We start from the raw sequence: 21,274 nt of genomic DNA, 5'->3' as shown, positions 1-21,274 counted from the left end.
ATCCCAGAAGTACCGATCCTGATGCAGCCAACGAACTTGCTGTGTTCCTCTGCGCTTCGTGTCGAAATTCTTCTTAGTAGGGCACTAGTCCGGCATCTACACAACAAGCCCCGGCCATCGTATCTTGCAAGCCTTTTCGCCATCAATAGGATGCACGGTTCGCCGTACTGTTCAGCAAGCTCCATGTTCGAACACACCGCCAAAGATGGTTCGAAGACTCGTGTACATAGAGGACCACCAGGTGAATCAATCAGGTATGCAGGTATTCCCCGATATACGCCATACTCGATATTTCTTAATTTGAGCGAATTGTACTGATTAGACACATCAAATGTCAAATACAAATTAATTCCCTTTTGGTCGATTTTCAAAAACCATTACCAGTAGCTAGAAAATTCAATCTTCAGTTGAAATCAAATCAAATAACTAATTTAGTGGCACTACAACTTTAAGCAAAATTATACAAAAAATATGTGTAATTTGACTGAGAGCCTCGAAATTCGACTTACCCTAATATTCGAGATACGCTATTGTCTCCGGTGCGCATTAATAGCGTATATCGGAGATAACCTGTATATCCTACATTTCGTGCGGTCTCGAAGTCTTCTGGATCTCAGCAGTCGGAGAAGCCCATATCATACACGATTCCTTGCTGATGTCGATGTCCGAAGTGACGACCGTCTCAAGATAGCAGAACTCCTTTACTACCTAGAGATTGTCGACGTCAACTAATACACTGCCTCCCAGTTGCACGACCCTATAACAGGGCTGAACCTCCGGCACTTCGTCTTCGTCGTATTGATTCTCAATCCAATTCTTGTTGCTTCGCGTTTGGGTCGGGTGTACGCCTCACACACCTTCGCTGTTGTCCTACCGATGATGTCAATGTCATCCAAGAAGCCAATAAGTTGGAAAGACAGGTAGAGGAACGTGCCACAGATGTCGTCGTCTAGCTCCGCGCTTCGCATGACACCTTCCAGAGCGATGCTGAAGAGCAGATAGGAGAATTCGTCACCTTGTCTCGGACCCCTGTGAGATTCGAACGACTCCGACGGCTCCAACCGGCTCCGTCGGCTCCAACAGTTCCGACAGATCCGAGCAGAATCGACTTTAACGCCGGAGTAGCAATGCTCGGAAGCGATTCCGAGCCGTGAGTGCGATTCCGATGATCCATCACTAATCCAAACCTACGTAGGCGTGACGTACAGATAGGTGAACGCACTTTTGAAGTCGTCCCAGAATTCACCTATCGATATTGTTTGGCGATGGCCCGTGGTAGATTGATAATACATAATATACAAACAAAAAATACAGGTTTTTGAAAATGCGCTTAGTACATTGTGACCGATAAAGAGATTTTTAGAGGAAATTCCCGGGTTTCCCCGGATGAATAAAATTCTTGGCTATTTCCCGGTTGAGTGGTCACACTGAATTTGAATAAAGAATCAATTCGGGAATCGACTACAGGATGAATTCAAGACAGGATATAAAATGAATAAAGAATCAATTCGGGAATCGACTACAGGATGAATTCAAGACAGGATATAGGGCGACATTAGCATGCAGGTCGTGCCGGCAAAGAGCCAAAAAGAAAACAACGTCTCTTAAATAACACTTACCTTGCGCGGATATCGCTGATAATTTTCGGAAGTCACGCAGCGAACATTCACACTCAAATTACCCATCAAATACTTCGCATCTCTCTGTGCGGTTAAATAGACAAATGTTATTCTTTTCGTAAATGTACTGGTTGGCTTAAAACTAAAAAAAGATACATATATATAATTCAATCATTCATATAATTTTTGTTTTGTTTAAAATAGAATATTTAACCAACTGCAAGATTTAAAATGCTGCGTTCTCTCTTCTTTCGCTAGCAATTTAACAGACGTAGTAAAAAAAATATTGTTTTTATCCATACCACATATGCATTTAATAGTGCTCTATTCCGAATAGATTGTTTTACTTCGTATGCAACAATAACATCAATCGTATTGAACCGAAGACGGAACACGTGTGTGTGTGTGCAGTAATTTATACCGTTGGGAAGAAACGTTGTCGAAAAATACAACGGTTGTAAAAAATCCGTTATGTGTCGGTATCAACAGGTTGGCATGATGGAACGTTACCACTAAGAAAAAGTATAAGATATCTTCATTATTATTATTATTATTGTTAAGAAATCTATCATTTACTTCCACTTTTACTAAGGCGTTCTTCGCTCCACATTCTTTCTTCATATATACTCCAAAAAGGACATTAAAAATCATAAAGTTGCCGGTTCCTTTTCTCCAGCAAGGTCAAATTAGTTGAAGTATTCTTGTGCATATGCATTTGGAAATTCTCATCAACTTCAACAATTTTTAAGACATTGGATCTAAAATGATCGATTGGCTCATATATGTTCTGAACGGTTATACATACCGTGTGTACACGCGAAAATACACGTTCGACGATGTTAAAACTTATCTTGAATGTAAACTCTAAAAAAATGCTTCGGAGTTTTCTATCCGTACACACATTAGGCCTTAAGCAAAGGATCGTATTTCTATGGCTATCAATTACAAAGTTCAATCGGGCTATTAGACACGTGGTTACCTTCTGCTTAAGTTGATTCTTTTGTTTTGCTGTCGTATGATCCACAATGCGCGGAAAGGCAAAGTTGGTGACATCTTCTTCTTCTTCTGTGATTTCGTCCATATTCTCACGCGATCTGCTGCTGCTTAGTGTCTTCCGTTTAAAGCAAACCTGTCATCGGTTTTGTTACACATGATAAGTAGTTATCTAATACTTTGTGTGTCGAGTGTAGCTACTCAAAGCGCTCAGCTCTTATAACAGCCCCTTCGCAATACTATTACATTAGTACACAACAAAAAACATGTCTCTGCTTATTCGTGAAATAACGTAAGCCATTCGTCATAGTACTTTCACTAACAACCGGGTGAGAGGATGGAGGGAAAGAATTGCGCGTTTAAGTTTCGAGAGCTGTTAGAATTGACTCTCTTTTCTGACCACCGTTATGAGAGGCGGTGCTGTCGTCGGAAGTGGCGGTGGTACTGAATCGTTGCCGTTGACGGACGTACTTGTTGTGGTAGTTGTGATTGTTGATGTTTTGTTGGATTCCTTTGCCTCGCCATTGGTCGCGTTCGAGCCATGCTTTACGGTGGTGATAATCGATTTGATGATTGCCGAATTCGACGTTTTCTCCGTTGTTTCGCTATTGAACAGGTTAAGCGAACGGAATTAGTTGGGTAGTTCTTTATTTTTTTTTAGTGGAAACAACATTAATAACTGAACATTTCTTACCCGATTCCCTTCAGGCTGCCGATGTTCGATGAATTCATGCTCAGTATTTCACTGTTCTTGGCCGTTGATGATGATTGAGTCGTGTGGGTGCTTAAGACGGACAGTCGACCTAGAAGAAAACAGAATTTACTTTAACTTTCGAAACAAAACCAAACACCAGTATGCATAAACATACCGACAATTTCCTCGGTCGTGGTGGAACAAAGTGTCGTTGTTGTGGAATTCAGATGATCTCGCACGGAATCAATCGTGATGTCGCCGATCGAGCTGGTAATCGTTTCGTTAGCCTTGTTCGGCGAAGCTTCGTCACCACTAGCGACACCGTTGCTCAATCTCGGATTGGATGCGCCATTTGTGAGCAATGTCGCGCTTCCGGAGACCTTTTCGCGTGAAACTGATTGTTCACTTTTAGCCGCAGCCACGGACCCGGACGCGTTATCATCAGGCTCTTGCTGCAAAGCAGCCTCGGCCTGCATGGTTTCTTGCGCCTGCTGGTCTTGCTGCTCGTTGTCTTCTTCGGTTGAAGCACCATCAATCGGGGCGGACCAATCCTCAACATCGATCATACCATTCGGTGCAACTATTTTCGTAGCTGACAGACTGATCCGCTGCACCTCTGAGGATGACATCATGTACAATGCCTCGCCGTGGCTTGTGAAGCAGAGCGATGATATTCCGCTGTAACATGTAACGTGTGTGAGTTTTGCAAAGGGAATAATGAACTGTGCTTGCTTTGGACATACTTGATATCTTCACGACGCACTGCCGCCGAATTAAGCTGCCGACGAAGCTCAGGAACAGTCAGTACGAGACAGTCGCCCAAATTGGTGAGACAAAGCAAACTTATTTCGTAATGCGTTGTCACGTCAGAACCTACAATCGACGTATTGTTGTCGTTCACTGCTGTGGTTGATGTATTGTTGTCGGCAGCAGTCGTCGGAGGATCTGCAGCCTGTTGAGCAGGTGCAGCAGGTGATGCCGGTTTGACCAGAGCCTTTGGCGGGCTAGAATTGACTAAAGAAGAAGTCGGCACAGTGCACATAAACGTAGCAAAAGCTATGCGTCGCACACGAGCTCCTTCGTGTGCGGTCAGCTTGTACTTGTTGACAGGTTTCAGTTGCGGTAGCGAAAAGATTTTGAACTGCTCCTCGGATGCGATTAGCACACGATGCGGCGCCGGTCCGGGTACGTTCTGGAACTCCAATGGAACTCCATTCTGCAATAAAGAATAAACGAGGAAACAATCCACAGTTCAATAAAGGTATCGAAACCTAAGCCATTATCCATTAATACTTACACTGTCAACCACTGCAATTCCAATGATCGGTGCACGATGCTTCATTTGAATCTCCTTTCCCAGCTTTCCCGTTACTGGAGGTCCTCGCGATGTGGCGGTCGCAGTTTGTGCCGACTCATCCGCACCATTCTCACCCGCAGCTGCTGTTGCAGCGGACTGTTTTGGCGGAAGATTTAACACAAACACCGATACGGTGCTGGAATTTGTGCCAGACCAAAGTGTCGGAATGTACACATTCTGGTTGGTAATAAACGTTTGTGCGAAAGTTAAACATCGCACCATCGAACCCATTCCGTCGTCGACGGGACGGGCCTCGATCTGACGTTCCACTGGACGCGTTTCAGCTGCAGATTGCTGATGTTGACCGCCAGCTCCGGCACCTCCAGCGTTTGGATTGTTTCTCGTCGAACGACCCTTACGAAGCCGCCGAAAAGATTCACGCAATGTCTTTTTGAAAGATTTCCGACGAGACAGTGTTTCCCCGGCGCCAGTGAGATCTATTATTAGAGCCGAAAAAATATATACAGAAATCAAATATACATACATTCGAAAGCAAAATTTGGGCAATGGGTTTGTTTTTGCACTTACCGTTTGGATTAAGAGTACACTTGTGCAGCACAGGAGCTTGGTTTTGATAATCAAACAAAACGAGTCCGTGAGCTGTTCCGGCAGCAACCAGAGACCATTTACTCTGCATAGCAATGCATGTAATAGCGGCGGGCGGCAATACTTGCAGTACGCCCAGAAAGTTGACCCCCTCGATGATGGGAGAATTTTCTTCCAGCAGTTGGCGTTTTACCTTCAGCTGGTCGTGGCCCTTCCAGACGAATCCGTCACGATCGCTCACCAGATTCATGGTGGTCATTTTCAATGGTCCATTTGACTGTGTTTCTTCAGCCACTTGAGGCGATGCTTCAAAGTTGGCCATTACCACGTTACCAGCTGTGCCAGCTATAACTAGTGTACCCGTCTGCGGACACAGCTGCACCTTCTTTACCGCCAATCGTGGATCATCCGAGTAAGGATCGAACTGGCCCGCCTTTCGGAACGGCGGTTCGCCATCGTCCAGCTGTTCAGTTGATGCGTTTAGATTGCTCTCGAAATCGTCACTGTTGTTGAAGAGTGGAGCCGTTTTGACGTGCAACAGCGGAGTCAGGCAAACGTCTGAGCAGTCCCAAAATTTCACCGACCCATCTTCATGTCCGGTAATCAGCACGTCCCGTTCCATCGGCTGCTCTTCGTCATCCACGGATTCGTTGGGTACAATGCCACCGGAAATGGGCCAAACTTTGCAACTATACTCGGCCATCTGCTGCTCTCCAGCATACTTAATCTTGGCGTACACTTCCGGCGAAACTTGCGATACCAGATGATTACAGGTCACGGCAGAAGCGTGCAGTGAGTGTAAATACGGCGCGTTAATTTGCGGCAGTGTTTCGTCTGTCAAATCGTACGCAACCAACTCCTCTTCCAGCAAAACTACCAACACTTCCGCCTGTTCCGGCCGGACGTCATTGAACGTTACAAAGAAATCGATTACTTTCGATGTAAAATCGAAAGCCACTTTGGTGCCGTCTTTGCAGTGTACCGACACGCATTGATGTTCGCCATATGCCGACCGGGGCATGCCGCCGGAAAAGACGACCAGCTCACAACGCCCACGGTGTCCGCGAATCAATCGATCGATTGCCTTGCAAGGATCTGGACCGTACGGGACGTACTTCTGATTCTCCGGTGGTATCGGACTGTCCAAGTCCCAGGTAGCGAACGATCCATCCGCATGATACCATGTAAACTGCGTCGCGTCCTGAGCGATGAACAGTCCCACACTTTGCCCATGGCCAGGCGATATGAATGACTGCTTGACGCTGGCAGTCTCAAGGTCCCACAGCACAGCAAGGCCACGATTGTACGCAATCAACAGCAGATTATGATTGTTGGGCAACTGCTTTACCGACTCTATCGCACCTGGGTTCAATCGGTAGGACGTGGGTAGTTGTTCCAGTACCACGTCGTGATAGATGACGGATTCTTTCACGCTGAAATTGCGCACGTCGAATTGATATACGTTTCCACCTTCGGTACCGATCCACACCGTATCCTTCATATAAGAGCAGCAGAGCGAGGAAATCTTCTTGAGCTTGCCATCAAATGCCAAGTTTTTGATCGCAACTAGTAACGTGCCAGCCGGTTCCCACAGAACCAGCTGGTTGGAGGCGGTTAACGACAGCAGCCGGCCCGTACCCGGGATCCATTCCAGCATCTGCACAATTAAATCGGCCGGGTTGTTGCTGGGTGAAGTATGCTGGCCATAGAATTCAACGCCCGGACGGCCGAACACTTTAATGACACCACTATTGGTGCCGATGGCCATCAGCTTGCTTTTTGGATCGTACGCCAATGCGGAAGGTTTGTGCGGGAAGCCATGTTGAGCCGTCTAAAAAGAGATAATTTCAATTCAACGATGTTATATGGATAACAGCTAACATTTCAGACCAAATTGTTGTTGATAACATTAAAGGAACCTCAATGGATTGGTTAAACATAGCAAAATATATGTTTGTTCAATATTAATAAAGTGAATTATGTATGGTTAATCTCTATTTCTCTTTGAGTTTTTATACCCCGGGTTAGTAACGGAGTCTAGTTTACTGGGTTGAGATTCACAATCTGCTAAACTATATGGTTAAGTGCCAGCTACTAAGTTTATAGGTGCTTCTATTCATAATCTTAATAAACATCAACAGTAGCACAACGAAACTTCAGCTAGTACTTAGTAGAAATTTTAGTACTAGACAACAGTATAACATCAGTATAACAGTATAACAGTAAAACCAAAATAAGAGAGAAGACAGGGGACCACATAAATATTCTTGCTTAACCTGCTTAAACAGATTCGCAAGAAAACAAAATTACACATATATTCGTTTATAAATATTACAATTAATTTTAAAAACAATTCTTCTTGGCCCAACGATCTACCATGCCAGGCCGGCCTTAAACAACGTTTTATATGTAGTATGTATGTGTTGTTCTGCTAATTATTGCAATCGCAAGAATACAGTTAAATATCATTAAGAGGTAATTTGCCTCTGAAATTTGCCAATACTTTCGATTCCTTCACGGTCAACACCGTCACCAGCAACACCTGAAAATCTTATCTGTAAACCAAGAGACATTTCTTGTTTTTCTTTATCACCATCGGGGATCAGGGCTCATATCTTCCTTTCCTGGGCGACCTTTTTCTTGCTTCTTGTGCACCCCTCTTAAGAGCGTGCTAGACTATACGTTAGTGTACACAAAAGTATCGATAACCAGAAAACCAACCCTCACAGAAGTGTGCTGATGTTGTGATGGAAACGTATGTTGAGGTATACGTATGAAATCCACCGATAAAAAATAGGGTGCGGGATTTATCGCTATGCAAACACGCAGTGAAACAGGTGAATCGGACAGAGATAACGGACAACAACGGATCTAATATGACCGACCGTTGGTGGACAGGGTACGCTTGGCGGTTGTTGAAAATCAGGGGAGTCTGCTGGATCTACAAGCCCGCGGTCTGGTTGCACCGCGAAACAGGAACTGATGATTAAGCGTACCTTGCTCAAAGCAAAAAAGCGACCATGATTTAAAACCTTTTGTTGATGATAGCATTCGCGTTTCATGACACGATACCGAACCAGTGATAAGCAACCGATTATGTTGCAATCGTTTCCATTTGTCCACCATCATCGATTTTCGGTACAAGAACCGAATATGGCTCGGGATAAAAGGACAGAAGTGAGAGAGGCCAATTGCCAATCATGTGTCTTTTGCTACTTCATAGAAAAAAACACCAGAAAAAATGGCAAGAATGAATAATGAATAAAAAACAATAAATAATTACAAAAAGAAATCAACAGAACAAATGTGACAGCAAACTACTTTCTTGAGTGTATGATTTCTTTGGTTGAAATTCACAAAATTTCATTCAGTTCAAGAGACATTGTCAAACATCGCGAGTGAATTGAAAATTTTGATAACAAACGATCGAGGAAGCGTGGTGCACCTTGCGCGGTGTTCGTTGACTTGTTCCTGGCTCTTATCTTAAATAAATAACCTCAAGTGGAAGAACGAGGTTAAGCATGATATCACCAAACAGTAACTTCGCCGGTTAACCGCCCGTTCGAAAAGGGTACATTTTTTTTTGCTTTCCCAAATGTTATCTCCCCCTGCATAAAGTCACACAGTTTAAGAAAGACCCTTCTACTTCAATTAAAGGGTACCGTTTTTTGTGCAGCTAAAAGCTAACACATCAATAAGCAAAGTATTTGGTTTCGCATTGCTTTTTTTGCGACACCGAGAGTAACCCTTCTTTATCGATCGGTACCATCAACACGAATAGAACACACCCTAACACAACAAATAAACCTCCCCCGTTCTCCACTTGAGGAGGCACCAGGTATCAAAAAGTGGACTAGTTTTCCGTGCCGTGTAAAAAGATGGTGATTTTCTTTCCCTTTTCTTTGCGACACAAGATCGTTCGTCTACCAAGGTGTGGCTCTAGCCAGCAAGGCGGAAACCTCCGATATTCTCGCCAGAACGAGGTGAAGTGGTTTCGTTGCTTCGTTCGTATTGCAGCTAAGCAAGCAACTAACGGGATTTTACACCATCGGCTTAAAGTAGTGCATGCACCTCTCTCCAGAGCATCTTCGCTGTTTTTCGATTTACCTCAAACTAAACGGAGAGAATGAGTTGCACACACCAAGCTCACGGCAAAATAGTCGTGACATTCAATGGCTTAATGGCGCAATTATGGTCCAGTAGTCCAGCAGTCTATCTGCACGGAGCCGGTACTACGAATGTTGTACACGGCCAGCAGATCGTTTTTTAATCCACGAGTTCTGTCTCTCTTTCTGAGCTGGTACGAAGAAACCATTTCTTTTCTTGGCTTCGCCTGTAAAAAAATAGAAAGATTTCCTGATTTTCTTCGCCTTTCGTCGCAAACTCGTTCTGGTGACCTTTCTACCTTTGGCTGCTAGAGACTTATCTAAGATCATAGTGCAGGAGGGAAAGATAGAGACCATTTCGTCTTTCTCTGATACACACACACACACAGTCGTCATCTTCTTGAAAGGTAATTTAACAAAACTTTAAAGCGCTTCAGTCAAAGCGCTTCATTCGCGTGCGACAACAACCAACACGGAGGATGGAGGAAGAAGGTAGCACTAAAAACCGTTAGTTTACTTTTCCCTTTGCTTGGTTAAGTTTCCAGCGTTCAAAACGCAAACGAAGACGCCAACACAACTCACACAACAGGCGTGATTTCGCGGTTCGTTCCATATTTCAGGTTCAATCCCATGAAAGAAGGATAGAAAGTGGACAGTGTTTCATTCTTGTTGTTCATCTTCTCTTTGCATGGATCGAGGAGGCCGTATTTCCAATCTTTCCAGATGGTAGTTACGCGTAGGCGAACGAACAGGACAGGACAAAAGTATTTTAATATCGGCCATCGATCGTGTAGGTGGTGGTTGCACCAAACACATTGAAACCGAACCCCGAAAAGCACTAACTCCAGATCGAGTTTAGATGTTCATTTTTGTGTAAAATTATGCTTCAATATGTAATGGACTTTTCTTTTACTTTTTTGTCTAATTTTGTGTACAGATTCAATAATACGATTTGATAATACGTTTGAAATAGATTTTCCCATTCGTAGTCAGCACATACAAATGGGGGAAACAAGAACCGCCGTACAATGTACAATTCATTCACTTTCACACACGTCGTGCATACTTTGAAACAAACGTTACACAATAAACAATTCAAAAACATTTCAAGGCCACCGCCATAAGCTTCCATGAGATATCGCAAGTGTTTATCAGACTCAGCGTATGAAAAGCAAAGCAAAGCTGTTATTTTGTGCAATGTGAGCACAAGCAGTAAAAACATAAAATTGCATTTGCATATGCATAGCTGCGTTAGGAGTAGATCATTCTCATGATTCACGCAATTTGTGTAAGTTTAAGTTTTTCATTCATCTGTTGAGCTGAAACTCATTACTCAGTGCGAATTAAACATAGTTCTCAGCACTCAGCAGCCAGCGTTTTGCCATACCATAGCCCAAGTATAATGTTGTGGGATTCTACTATCACGTTAGATTTTTTTTATTGTTTATTTGTTTTAAGATACAATACAATATTTAAGATGAGTGATACTAAGATATAGTTAACCGGTTTCCCACAGCATTTTTGTGTAAATAGCTTTATGACCATAGATAGTTACTCATAATGTAAAACATACAATAATGTACTATTCTCTATGTTTGGGAGTTTAACTATAAACAGAGCAACATATCAACTAATGATATAGAAAAAAGTTAAAGTCTTGTAACTTCTTGTAGCTAATGTAAGGCGACACGCGAGGCTGCATGAACAACAGAAGCGGCATTGAAGCACGAAATTCTACTTACCCGACGAAATGCAAACAGTTCCTTCTGCAGTTTCTGCCGTTCCGTCGAAGGTTGTTGGCCTTTTCCACGTATAAACTTCAGCATTGTTCTTCCACGGTTGTTTTACGGATTGCGATGAACAGAATGGTTAATCTATGATGATGCTCAGCTCTTACCGCTTCACAAAAGTGTTAGCAACCGCTACGGTCTTTTCTAGTTTTCGCCCCTCTTTCGATGATCACGTCCGACTAGAGCTTGAATCTTTCTTCGATGAGCAGCTCACTTTCCGTCGGTTTAGCAAAGCAGTTTTTCTTTTCTTTTTTCTATCTGTACTCCTTTTTCACATTACACGACCAGGACAGTCGAAAAAAGGAGTAATTCATCTACTCGGTCAATAGTTTCGTTGGTGTGCTCGTTGGTTCTGTATTTTGTTTGTAAGTTTTATGTTATTTTTTTGTTTTGCAGTTCTCTCTGCATTCAAATTGTACTTTTAGAGTAAAAAGATGAAAAGGCACACGGTGGGCTTTGAAGAATTCGTTGTTTCGTTGGTGTATCTGCCAGCTCGATTGAAACCTAGGTAATTGCTATAGGTGTTCCCTGAAATAGATAAAAACATCAAACAAACATTTGAATCCAACTTAGTTTGGAATCGGAGACACTACATGATTCATCAATGACATTCGGTCATTCTACCTGTCATCTATATAATAATGATGGATGTGTAAATTTTGATTGGTGGATTAATTCGAAACGTTAATGATTCCAACATACACGGTTACGATGTTCATCGGTTAAAACCCAAAATATATTAAACTATGGACACACTTCAATCCCAGCTAGAACTGTATTTGTATAATTGATAACATTTCTTATGATTAGTATTCTAAGTAACACAAACTTTTAGTTAATTCAATATCAAACAATAATATCGAATTGAAGTTGATCTTGAGGTATTCATGCACAGGCCAAAAGTGCGATCCGCCCGTGAAACCGGTTTATTAACTGTAGATTTAAGATTTGCGAATATTACTATTGGGTTCAATTCTTGTCAACAATTACAACTAATGTTCGAAAGATAGGCCCCAGAGAGGTCAAAAACTTCAACTCTTCCGCAAGTACCATTTGCATCGACCATGGGCTATCGAAGTATCAAATTCAGACTCATTTTACTAGGAAATCACTTCGATATCCGAAAAACCGGTTATTCAACCCATTCATCCGTCCATCCTTCTACATCCATCTACCCAAACATTCTTCCGTTCAATCCATCTATCTATCCCCATCGACGGTCATTTTCTTTAGCGGTATTTGAAGAAACCCCCGCCGTCCAAATGCACTCATCTCTTCTTACGATACCCACCCACTTCCACCACGCTATACCAATGTGACTCCATGAATTGATGATCTGATATACAATTGCGGTACATAATTTGTTTAGAAAATAAACACTTCCTTCTTTGCGAGCGCACGAATGAGTTGTTGTGGAAGGGAAAACCAAAATGCCGACTGCTCTTAACAAACACAACGCTTCCAAGTCAGCCACAGCAACACCCATTTGATACACCCTACGGCTCACTTGCCGCATTTCGTTACCCACGTTTCTTCTAAGATGAGGTACCCCGCATCATTCTTGGTTTGTTTTCTATTTTTAAAATGTTTTTTTTTTTTGTATTCTGCAAACAAGAACGACACGAAAAATGTGATAAAAGCGCCGCCGAAATGTGTGGTTCATTTAAATGTACAAAAAAAGGAAACCAACAAAACTCAATCAAGTGAAGGGAAGAAATTATAACTTTTGTTCTCTCATTCGAAAGGCACGTCTGAATTGAAAAGGTCGCTGGAAAAGAAGTAATATAAGGAGCTTGAACGAAATTAATCTGCTGCACGTGGAGAAAAATTAACGTTGTCACCTTGCTTAGAGATCGGCTGGGCATCGGTGAGGCAGAGGAGGAAATGCGGGAATGAACTAGCAACCTGGGAGAAGGTGCGATGGTGGAGGAGTTCACAAGTAATTTGGTACGAAGAAAGGTATGACATCATTCTCGACGAATGACACGCCACGCCATCATCATCATCAACAAGTGGCGAACGGAACGAACGAATTGGAATGGAAGCATGCGGAACGAGTAGACTATCGCAGATATGTGCAGTTCGTTTGTCAGTGCACAACATGAAGACTAGAAAAATTTACAGAAAAACTGAAGGGAATTAAGTCGGATATTAAGCATCCCAGCTTATGGTATCATCTTCTTAAAGTGAGTGAAATCGAGGCGGAACTTCACAGCATTAAATCGTGCCTTCGTGCACTAGATCCTGATACAACATTACACATAATCGGACCAGGAAAAAGGGTTTTGCACTGTGTTGCATATTTAAGCCGCAGCCAAGGGCAGTCCAATATTTTAGAAACTGTCAGTGTTCAATCTTTTAGTGGCTAATAGCTCGGCTACCAGCCAAATGACAACAATGTAATATTACATTCCTTCCCAGGTCGTTGTATTATAATTTACAAATTAAATTAGTAGCTAATCGAATCAAATCGAGCTAAAAAGTCTTTCAATAATGGTTGAAAGTTGATCGAAAGTCGATATAAAAACGTTTTCGATTTTGATGTTGATGAGCGTGGTAAATACTTCACAAACCGGCTCTAGCTGAAAAAATCGCCACTCTAGCTTTTGAACGAAACTGATTCAGCTCAAGCCATAAAAGTGCACTTGGAGGTATCCATTTCAAGTGCATTCGAATTCGAAAAGCCTCGAAAATTGCAACGAGGAGGGGAATAATGAAACAACTTCTGTGTTCAGTTTTGGGATGATAACCAATAGCGTTACACTATTGTTTTAAACTGGTGATAATAATGCTCATTACGCTCTTTTACATGCACGCTTTTCCCTCAACGTGCATAAGAATATCAGTTTCAAAACTTTTTACGGGAACATTAACGATGTTGTAGAGAATGTTTGTTGAAACATAAACTTTTATCTTATCGCTATCACAAATTTCGTTTCACCATAGTTGACAATAAACGTTAGTTGACGTTAAAAGGAGATATGCGTCCATCGAAATAAAAGTTATACAAAAAATGCGTTTGGGAGGCGGTGCAGTATGTCTATGAGGAAAATATTTCACTTTAATTGAGCAGCTGTCAACTACTTTCTGATGTATTTGTTGAACTTAAGGTGAACTTATGAAGTTCATTTAGCTGATACATCAAAGCAACAGGTGTTTCTTAAACGCGCACAAAAATACAACACACACGAACACACACACACAGACAAACAGAGACACATTCAGCTTACCTACAGCATGCAAATAAACGCCAGTCTGTTTAATTAGCGTCGCTACAATAAGGCCATCAATTCATTGATCTTTTTGCATCGTTCGTTTCACAAGGCACAGTTTCTAACAATCAACACGGACCTGCAAAATAGTAAAAAGAACCAATAAACACATGGGAAAAACACGACGGTAAAACCAACGTTGCACTTATATTCGGCGTTACTTCTATCTGCAAGAGCGGAAAAGAAAAACTAAGCATTTCTTGCCCACTCTCCCTGCGGATTGCAGGTGTACGATCATTTCTTTCCAGTCACGGTTTATAGTTTCCGGCACGGAACGTTCTGAGGCCTCAAACGCTATGCAAACGCACCCGAAAGACTATAAACATTCAACACAACACATCCGCCGGCAGGGCCACCGGAAAACGTGCTATAGAAAACACCTCTTTCGTTCAATGCGTTTGCATGCAAGGCTTACACACAAACACACACACGCGCATTAACACACATGAACACGTATACACATACATTGGAAGCCACACACGCTTGTTGCTGAAGGTTTACCGAACCCGAACGCACTCGTAAGTGCAGAATACTTCCCCACCACATCCGAGAAAGTGGTAAGAAACCATTGGACGCACCCGGTTTTTCCACTTCACATCGTTGCTTTGATCGGGTTCGTTCTGCTGGTGGTGACTCCACTCCACAGCAGGCCGGCTTCTCTTTGGTGGAGAAGATCACTAGAGACTCCACCCAAGTGGTGATGGGAGTAATAGAATCCGGAGGGGTGATATAATCGGATCTTGGCGTTAGTCACCGGGGCACGAAATACAGCGTACTAAGTCACAGACATTAACGTATAGCACACAGACACAGACACAACGCACATACCACGAACAGCCGACTTACGCACTTCGATGGAATGTAGAATCAAAATTCTGAAATTTCTATCAAATAGTTTCACTGTCAATATATAACATTTGTAAAGTTATAGCGCGTACCCAAACTGACCGTCCACTGAGGCTTCCGTTGTTCAGTTGCGTGTATACCAGAGATCATACACAATATAAGGTTTCTTGGTTTGAGTCACTTTTGAGCATTGTATCCAATCAGTACAAGCCACTTTGCAAACGCACCGGTCGGCACAAAATTGTCATACTGCTCACCTCACTGCTACATACGCACCACGTTCAATGCAAAGGAAATGACATTAAATGAAGCGAAACAGGAACACTAACCAAACTTCAATCAATGTTACACCAATTCCTCAACACTTAATCAAAGGTTGTTCAACATTTAGAAGAAGAAAAAACAATACCGTAATAATCCATGAACCATCTAATGCAGAGGTAACGTAAAGACTGTACGGGACTCTAAATTATTTTGGTTGGAAAGATGCCCCGCTCGGGTAAGCCACTCTTCGGAAGCGATACAAAGAATGAATTCTCATTTATCCGTGCGACTTCATCGATGCATCAACGCCACGGATAATAGGAATTGGCTATCTGACTCGTAGCAACTTCCCAATGTACAAAAATTCAATTACTTTGCATCAGCCCAAGGTGCATATAATCAACCTTTTAAGGCTTTATTAGACGGAGGAAAATACTGTCATTTCTCGATTGCCATTTATCTGTCAAATTTAGACTTTGGGACAAAAATGCCTCTCGTACGTTTAATAAGACAAAAGAATTGTTCTGTCAACTTTCACATTTATTATTTAATTTATTGATTTTTTTGGCTTTATCCGAAAGAATCATTCGCTGTTTCCCTTTTTTGTTGTTTGTATTCATCATTATTACCGCGCGGCTACACGAGGTGAAATATACAGCGAAATGAACTATTTGACAGGCGAAATATCTGACGGATAAAGCATCACAGCAACCAGCTGATGTGCAATGTAAACAAATAACGTGCACAAAATCGTAATTAAATCCATTAAATAACTTCAATATCGAGTACTTCGTCAATTTTCAGTCAACAGTTCATAATTTCTTCTAATTAGGGAATGTTCTACTTATGAATATATTATTTTTAAGTGAATTTAGAAAGCGGATGTTGTGTGTCCGCCAACCCTTTAGCTGTACCTGTCAGATATTTCACCTGTCAAATAGTTCATTTCGCTGTGTATTTCACCTCATGTAGCCGCGCGGTTAAGAAATTCAATACGGTCTACCGACATTGACAGTAAAAATCTACTCTCGAGCAAATCGGAATTGAGCATGCCGAATTCCGATTTTCCGAATGGCATCTATCTGTCAAACCCTGTTTGAAGGATAGATTCCAAAATCGAATGACAGTATTTTTCTCCATCTAATAAAGCCTTTAAGGCCCTATTACAGTACAGGAATAATTCTGGAATTAATCTGTCGTTGAGCACGTTTGACAGCAACACCCAAGTGCCACAAATCCACTAAACGACCATTAAACGGCTTCTAAACGACTCAAGCACTCTACCTAAACGGAATATAGAAAGACTTCGTTTAGCAGACGGCAAACGACTCATGCATTCTAAAAATAGCAAAAAAGCTGGCGCTATCTGTTGGTGGGATATCCCAACCAGTTGAGCTTCATTGCTTGGAGGAGAGCTTTCTCATTTCCTCTGTACTGTTGTATGGTTTCGCATTGAAGTTATGCATCGCTAGAACTAGAACGGCGATACTGTTGTTTAAATACTAAACTCCAATGGACACCACCAGCACTGAAGCAAGTGAGATTTTAGTAATGGTCGTCGGTGTTGATACCCACGTATCTTGACCACCGACCATTCATATAGATATTTGCTCAGAAAGTTAGAAGGCTATATAGGTAATGATAAGAAGAAACTTGTCGAAACACATTGCAAGAAAAGGATAGCAATATAATGATGAGTTGTAATACGCCATCTATTGATCAAACCAATGAAGCTGTGGAGCTTTCATTTTTTTTCTATGGATATTCAATTTTCCAGTCGTTTAAGCTTAATCTGTGGCGCTTGGGCAGCGCTTCGCTAGTGTAATAACACGCTCGGAATTACAAAATGGAATTTTATTTAAAATATATTTTTTAATTTAAAATTATTATTTAATAACCAAGGAGTTGTCTCAAAAATACGCATTCAGATCTGCTTTATAAGTTTCTTTCTGAAAAAAAACTCCGTTTTACACCTTGACAGTGAAATTCTTCTTTTTGACAGAATCTAAATTGATCTGTATCAATATTTTTTTCTGGCGAGGTAATAGTTGTCAAATACCGTTTGACGTACGAATTCCATTCCAAATTCTCCAATGTGATAGGACCTTTACTAGACGTGGTAAGGCCCATTGCAACGCTGATCCGATGCGATTTTATCGAACGACTTTTATATTTGCTTTGACAGATAACGGCTGGTATTATTGAATCCGATCGTAGCGGGAACGTACGGCGCTCACATGAAATTCTAGGGATGGCAACACATTTCATGAGTCCGGTCCAAAGTGAGTGTATATATCAGGTAGGCTTATGGTGTTCTTTCTCACCAATACATCGACACACAATTTGACGGTTTGTTCCATAGCAAAATCTAGTATGCCTTGAAGTTTAAACGAAATCTCGCAGAAATTGTATGTGGTTTTACTCAGGCGTAGCACGAAGAAAGAAGCCAAAAAAACTTACGTGGCAGCCAGTTCTTGGATTAAAACGAAGATTTGAAGGCTATAGATTCCAAAAAAGAACATTTCCTTCGCCAAATCTGATACATAGGCAACAATTATTGAATCCTTTCTGCCAGCAAGCAAGGAGCAATTTATCAACCGAACCAAATATGGTCTTATACTGAAAGTAAGGAAGTTATCAGAGTGCCTGCGCATATATACTTTGGTCCTGTACAACAGACCACCGATTGATCTCAAATATCGAGTAAAATTGTGAAAATTTTGGATAGAGTTAGTGAGTGAGTCCATAGAAAAATCATCAAAGCATCCAGTTTGTTATGCATATAACTGTCAAACCAGTTTTTTTTCCTTTTTTCGTTTTTAGACGTCAAATTGCACTGGAAAAGCCCACCTGGTATATCAACTCACTTTGCGTTTTCTGTATAGACTTTGGTATAAACCTTGGTGAGAGTCAAGGTGGAATATGAGGAGGCAAGGTGGATTTAAAAATATCAGTGCATTTTGACAATTCACCACTTGACGTAAGGTCCCAGGATTCAAGCTTTGTTTACATTTATTAAATTTGTTCAAATAGTTTATATACCCCATTTTTTCGATTAAATATTCTTTAAAAATATATTTTGGACTTTGCGAGTTCTTATTTAACATTAAAACATAGATTAATGTGTGTTATTTTGTGTTATTCCGCGAATTTATTCTATAATTCATTGTGTTTTCGACATTTTTTATGATAAAAACTAAGAAGTCATTTTTTTTTATTTTTACATTAATTTCTCATTATCTACGAGTCGCATGGACAATTTATATGAGATTAGAACTCTTACTCACATGATTTTAAATTTCGTGCATAAACAAATCATCAAATCTTTTGTTAATTGTTGTATCGTTGTACTTTCACTCTTTATTTCTTACTTATCCGTACAATTACAATTACTATATCTTCGTAGTACCAGCAACGTCCGTACTCCGTCACGGTTCGTAGGAGAGAGCCTCGAACTCTCATCTCCTTGCACCCACGTACCTACGATCGAGCCCCGAGTGGCACTCACCACTTCGTCCCCAGGGGTCGGCAACCTATATTATCGTATACAACATCTCCCCCACTAATACCGGCGGCTTGGCTCATTCCACCTTACATTGAACGACTCGCGTTTTGTTCCCTATTCATTGTTGATTTATACACACACATTCACGATATAACAATTAATATCTCCTGGGTGACCCGCACCATGAACTATTTCATCAAATTTATCTAATTACATCACTTTTTTTTTTGCTGTAAAAATTGTACAATTGGCTAACCGAAGCCTTCTCTACTTCTTCTTCTGTTTTTTTCCGTATGGTAAATATTTTCCTTCATTGATGATATTATCGAATATCAGCAGCAGTATCCACCATCTTCCTCACAGGCTCGCCATTTAATATCACATTCACGTGACCTTTGCCTTTACCGTTTACCATATACACTGTTTCAATTATAATCATTATAATTATCCTCTTCATATTGCATCCTGGATTTCCTATAGCGCTCTGCAGAGTTGCAGAATCCTTCCTTGTGACCATATCTGCTACATTCGTTACATCGGTAACTTTTATAATGGCACTTTCGGGCATAATGCTCCTCACCACAAAGCCAACACTTCGGTGCTGCTCTATTAGAATATCCTTCCTGTCTTTCCTCATGGCTCTCCCTCCCACGCTTTGGACTGGGTCTCTCAAACTTCCCGTCATTCACGACGTTTACCTCTTTGCTCTCACTCTCAATCATCTCAGTGTCTTTTTTCAGTGTTACCATCTTTTGGCACATCTCTACTAACTGCGTTAGCGTGGTTACTTCACTATCCTCTATCCTACTCAGCAACCGCAACCTGATATCAGCGTTTCTGTCGTCCTTTAACCCACACACAAACAGAAAACACTTCAACTGTTCCTCTGTAAGCCCTGCGAGCTCTGCTTCCACTACACTCTTATTAACACGGCAACCGAACGTCACGTAATCCTCCAGTCCACTTTTTTGTAACTGCAAACACTTAAATCGCTTGCTGACCTCTGACTCACGAGAGCCAAACAGCGATTTTAACGTACTTACAGTTTCCGTAAAATTGAAATCTTTCGGCTTACGCGGCAGTACACAGCTCGTGTACCGCTCATGTTCTGCTTGCCCCAGCTTCCTCAGCAGCAGCCGCACCTTCGCGTCATCCTCTAGCTTACTTGCATCCTTCTCGAACAGATCCTCATAACGCGAGAACCATCCGGCGAACGTCGTACTCTCCGGATCGAAGTGAAAATCTTTCACCTGGCCCGCCAGCACATCACTAAGCTGCTCTGACCCATTCACGGGCTGCTTAAATTGCGCTGTCTGCCAAATCTCGCCTATCAGCTTTTCCTGCTGCTTCATGAAATTCTGTTGCTGCTCCAGCATCATCGTGTGCTGTTGGCGAAACAGCTCGTGAATCCAGCTGGGTCCAGATTCCGTTGGATCGACGCTTCCCGTGTCACCGCGATGGCGGCTGTGCGATGGCCGCTCCTCATCACCGTTGCTCGTCTGCTGGTTAGCTTCTCCGTTGCTATTCATAGCACGATCACTGCCTATTGCACGGGTGGTTTCTTATAATCCTCGTCGCCAGTTGTTGTATCGTTGTACTTTCACTCTTTATTTCTTACTTATCCGTACAATTACAATTACTATATCTTCGTAGTACCAGCAACGTCCGTACTCCGTCACGGTTCGTAGGAGAGAGCCTCGAACTCTCATCTCCTTGCACCCACGTACCTACGATCGAGCCCCGAGTGGCACTCACCACTTCGTCCCCAGGGGTCGGCAACCTATATTATCGTATACAACATTAATATATCTCATTTTTTCGATAATACCAATAGACACACAAAAATGCACATAATAGCATAGAAATCTGTTATATTTGCTAAGCTTTGTGTGCAGAAACCAATGGTTAACGGTTTTAAAATGACGTAAAGTCCCTCAACTATGGCGACCCCCCAAAGGCCCTTATCCACCACCTGATATTGTTAATTCACCTTGATGAGGAGGTAACTTCTTACCGTATTAATACACGATGCGCAATCTCAGATTGCGCATATATTCGTTTTATCAAAACATAACCCAAGCGCCACAGATTAAGCTTAAACGACTGGAAAATTGAATATCCATAGAAAAAAAATGAAAGCTCCACAGCTTCATTGGTTTGATCAATAGATGGCGTATTACAACTCATCATTATATTGCTATCCTTTTCTTGCAATGTGTTTCGACAAGTTTCATCTTGTCATGACCTATATAGCCTTCTAACTTTCCGAGCAAAAATCTATA

The 21,274-nt window shown here is 41.8% G+C and overlaps 1 protein-coding gene across 8 annotated transcripts; it reads right to left on the bottom strand.

The window, feature by feature from the left end:
- Nucleotides 1–1,700: 1,700 nt before the first annotated feature.
- Nucleotides 1,701–15,816, bottom strand: LOC1274630 (lethal(2) giant larvae protein). Of its 8 annotated transcripts, none has more exons than XM_313781.6 (9): nt 15,633–15,816; nt 14,336–14,456; nt 11,058–11,633; nt 5,192–7,040; nt 4,604–5,100; nt 4,050–4,522; nt 3,482–3,984; nt 3,307–3,415; nt 1,701–3,217 (listed from the first exon to the last, which is right to left on the bottom strand). In XM_313781.6, exons 3-9 carry the CDS (start codon nt 11,139–11,141, stop codon nt 2,989–2,991), a joined length of 3,744 nt encoding a protein of 1,247 aa, XP_313781.6. In that variant the 5' UTR covers nt 11,142–11,633; nt 14,336–14,456; nt 15,633–15,816; the 3' UTR covers nt 1,701–2,988. The 8 variants fall into 8 exon arrangements, with proteins under 8 accessions (XP_313781.6, XP_061497607.1, XP_061497602.1 ...); XM_061641623.1 differs by having other exon boundaries at nt 15,500–15,767; XM_061641618.1 differs by having other exon boundaries at nt 15,553–15,767.
- Between the last annotated feature and the right edge of the window lie 5,458 nt (nt 15,817–21,274).

Source organism: Anopheles gambiae, chromosome 2 (assembly GCF_943734735.2).
Source record: "Anopheles gambiae chromosome 2, idAnoGambNW_F1_1, whole genome shotgun sequence".
In the NCBI taxonomy this organism is placed as follows: domain Eukaryota; kingdom Metazoa; phylum Arthropoda; class Insecta; order Diptera; family Culicidae; genus Anopheles; species Anopheles gambiae.
This window is presented reverse-complemented; position numbering and strand designations above follow the sequence as displayed.

Excerpts from the sequence above, each read along its gene's own strand:
- LOC1274630 (XM_313781.6), bottom strand. The coding sequence starts at position 11,141 with ATGCTGAAGTTTATACGTGGAAAAGGCCAACAACCTTCGACGGAACGG. Across the intron at positions 7,041-11,057 it reads AACTGTTTGCATTTCGTCGG|ACGGCTCAACATGGCTTCCC; the intron begins GTAAGTAGAATT and ends ATCTCTTTTTAG. Across the intron at positions 3,416-3,481 it reads CACGACCGAGGAAATTGTCG|GTCGACTGTCCGTCTTAAGC; the intron begins GTATGTTTATGC and ends GTTTTCTTCTAG.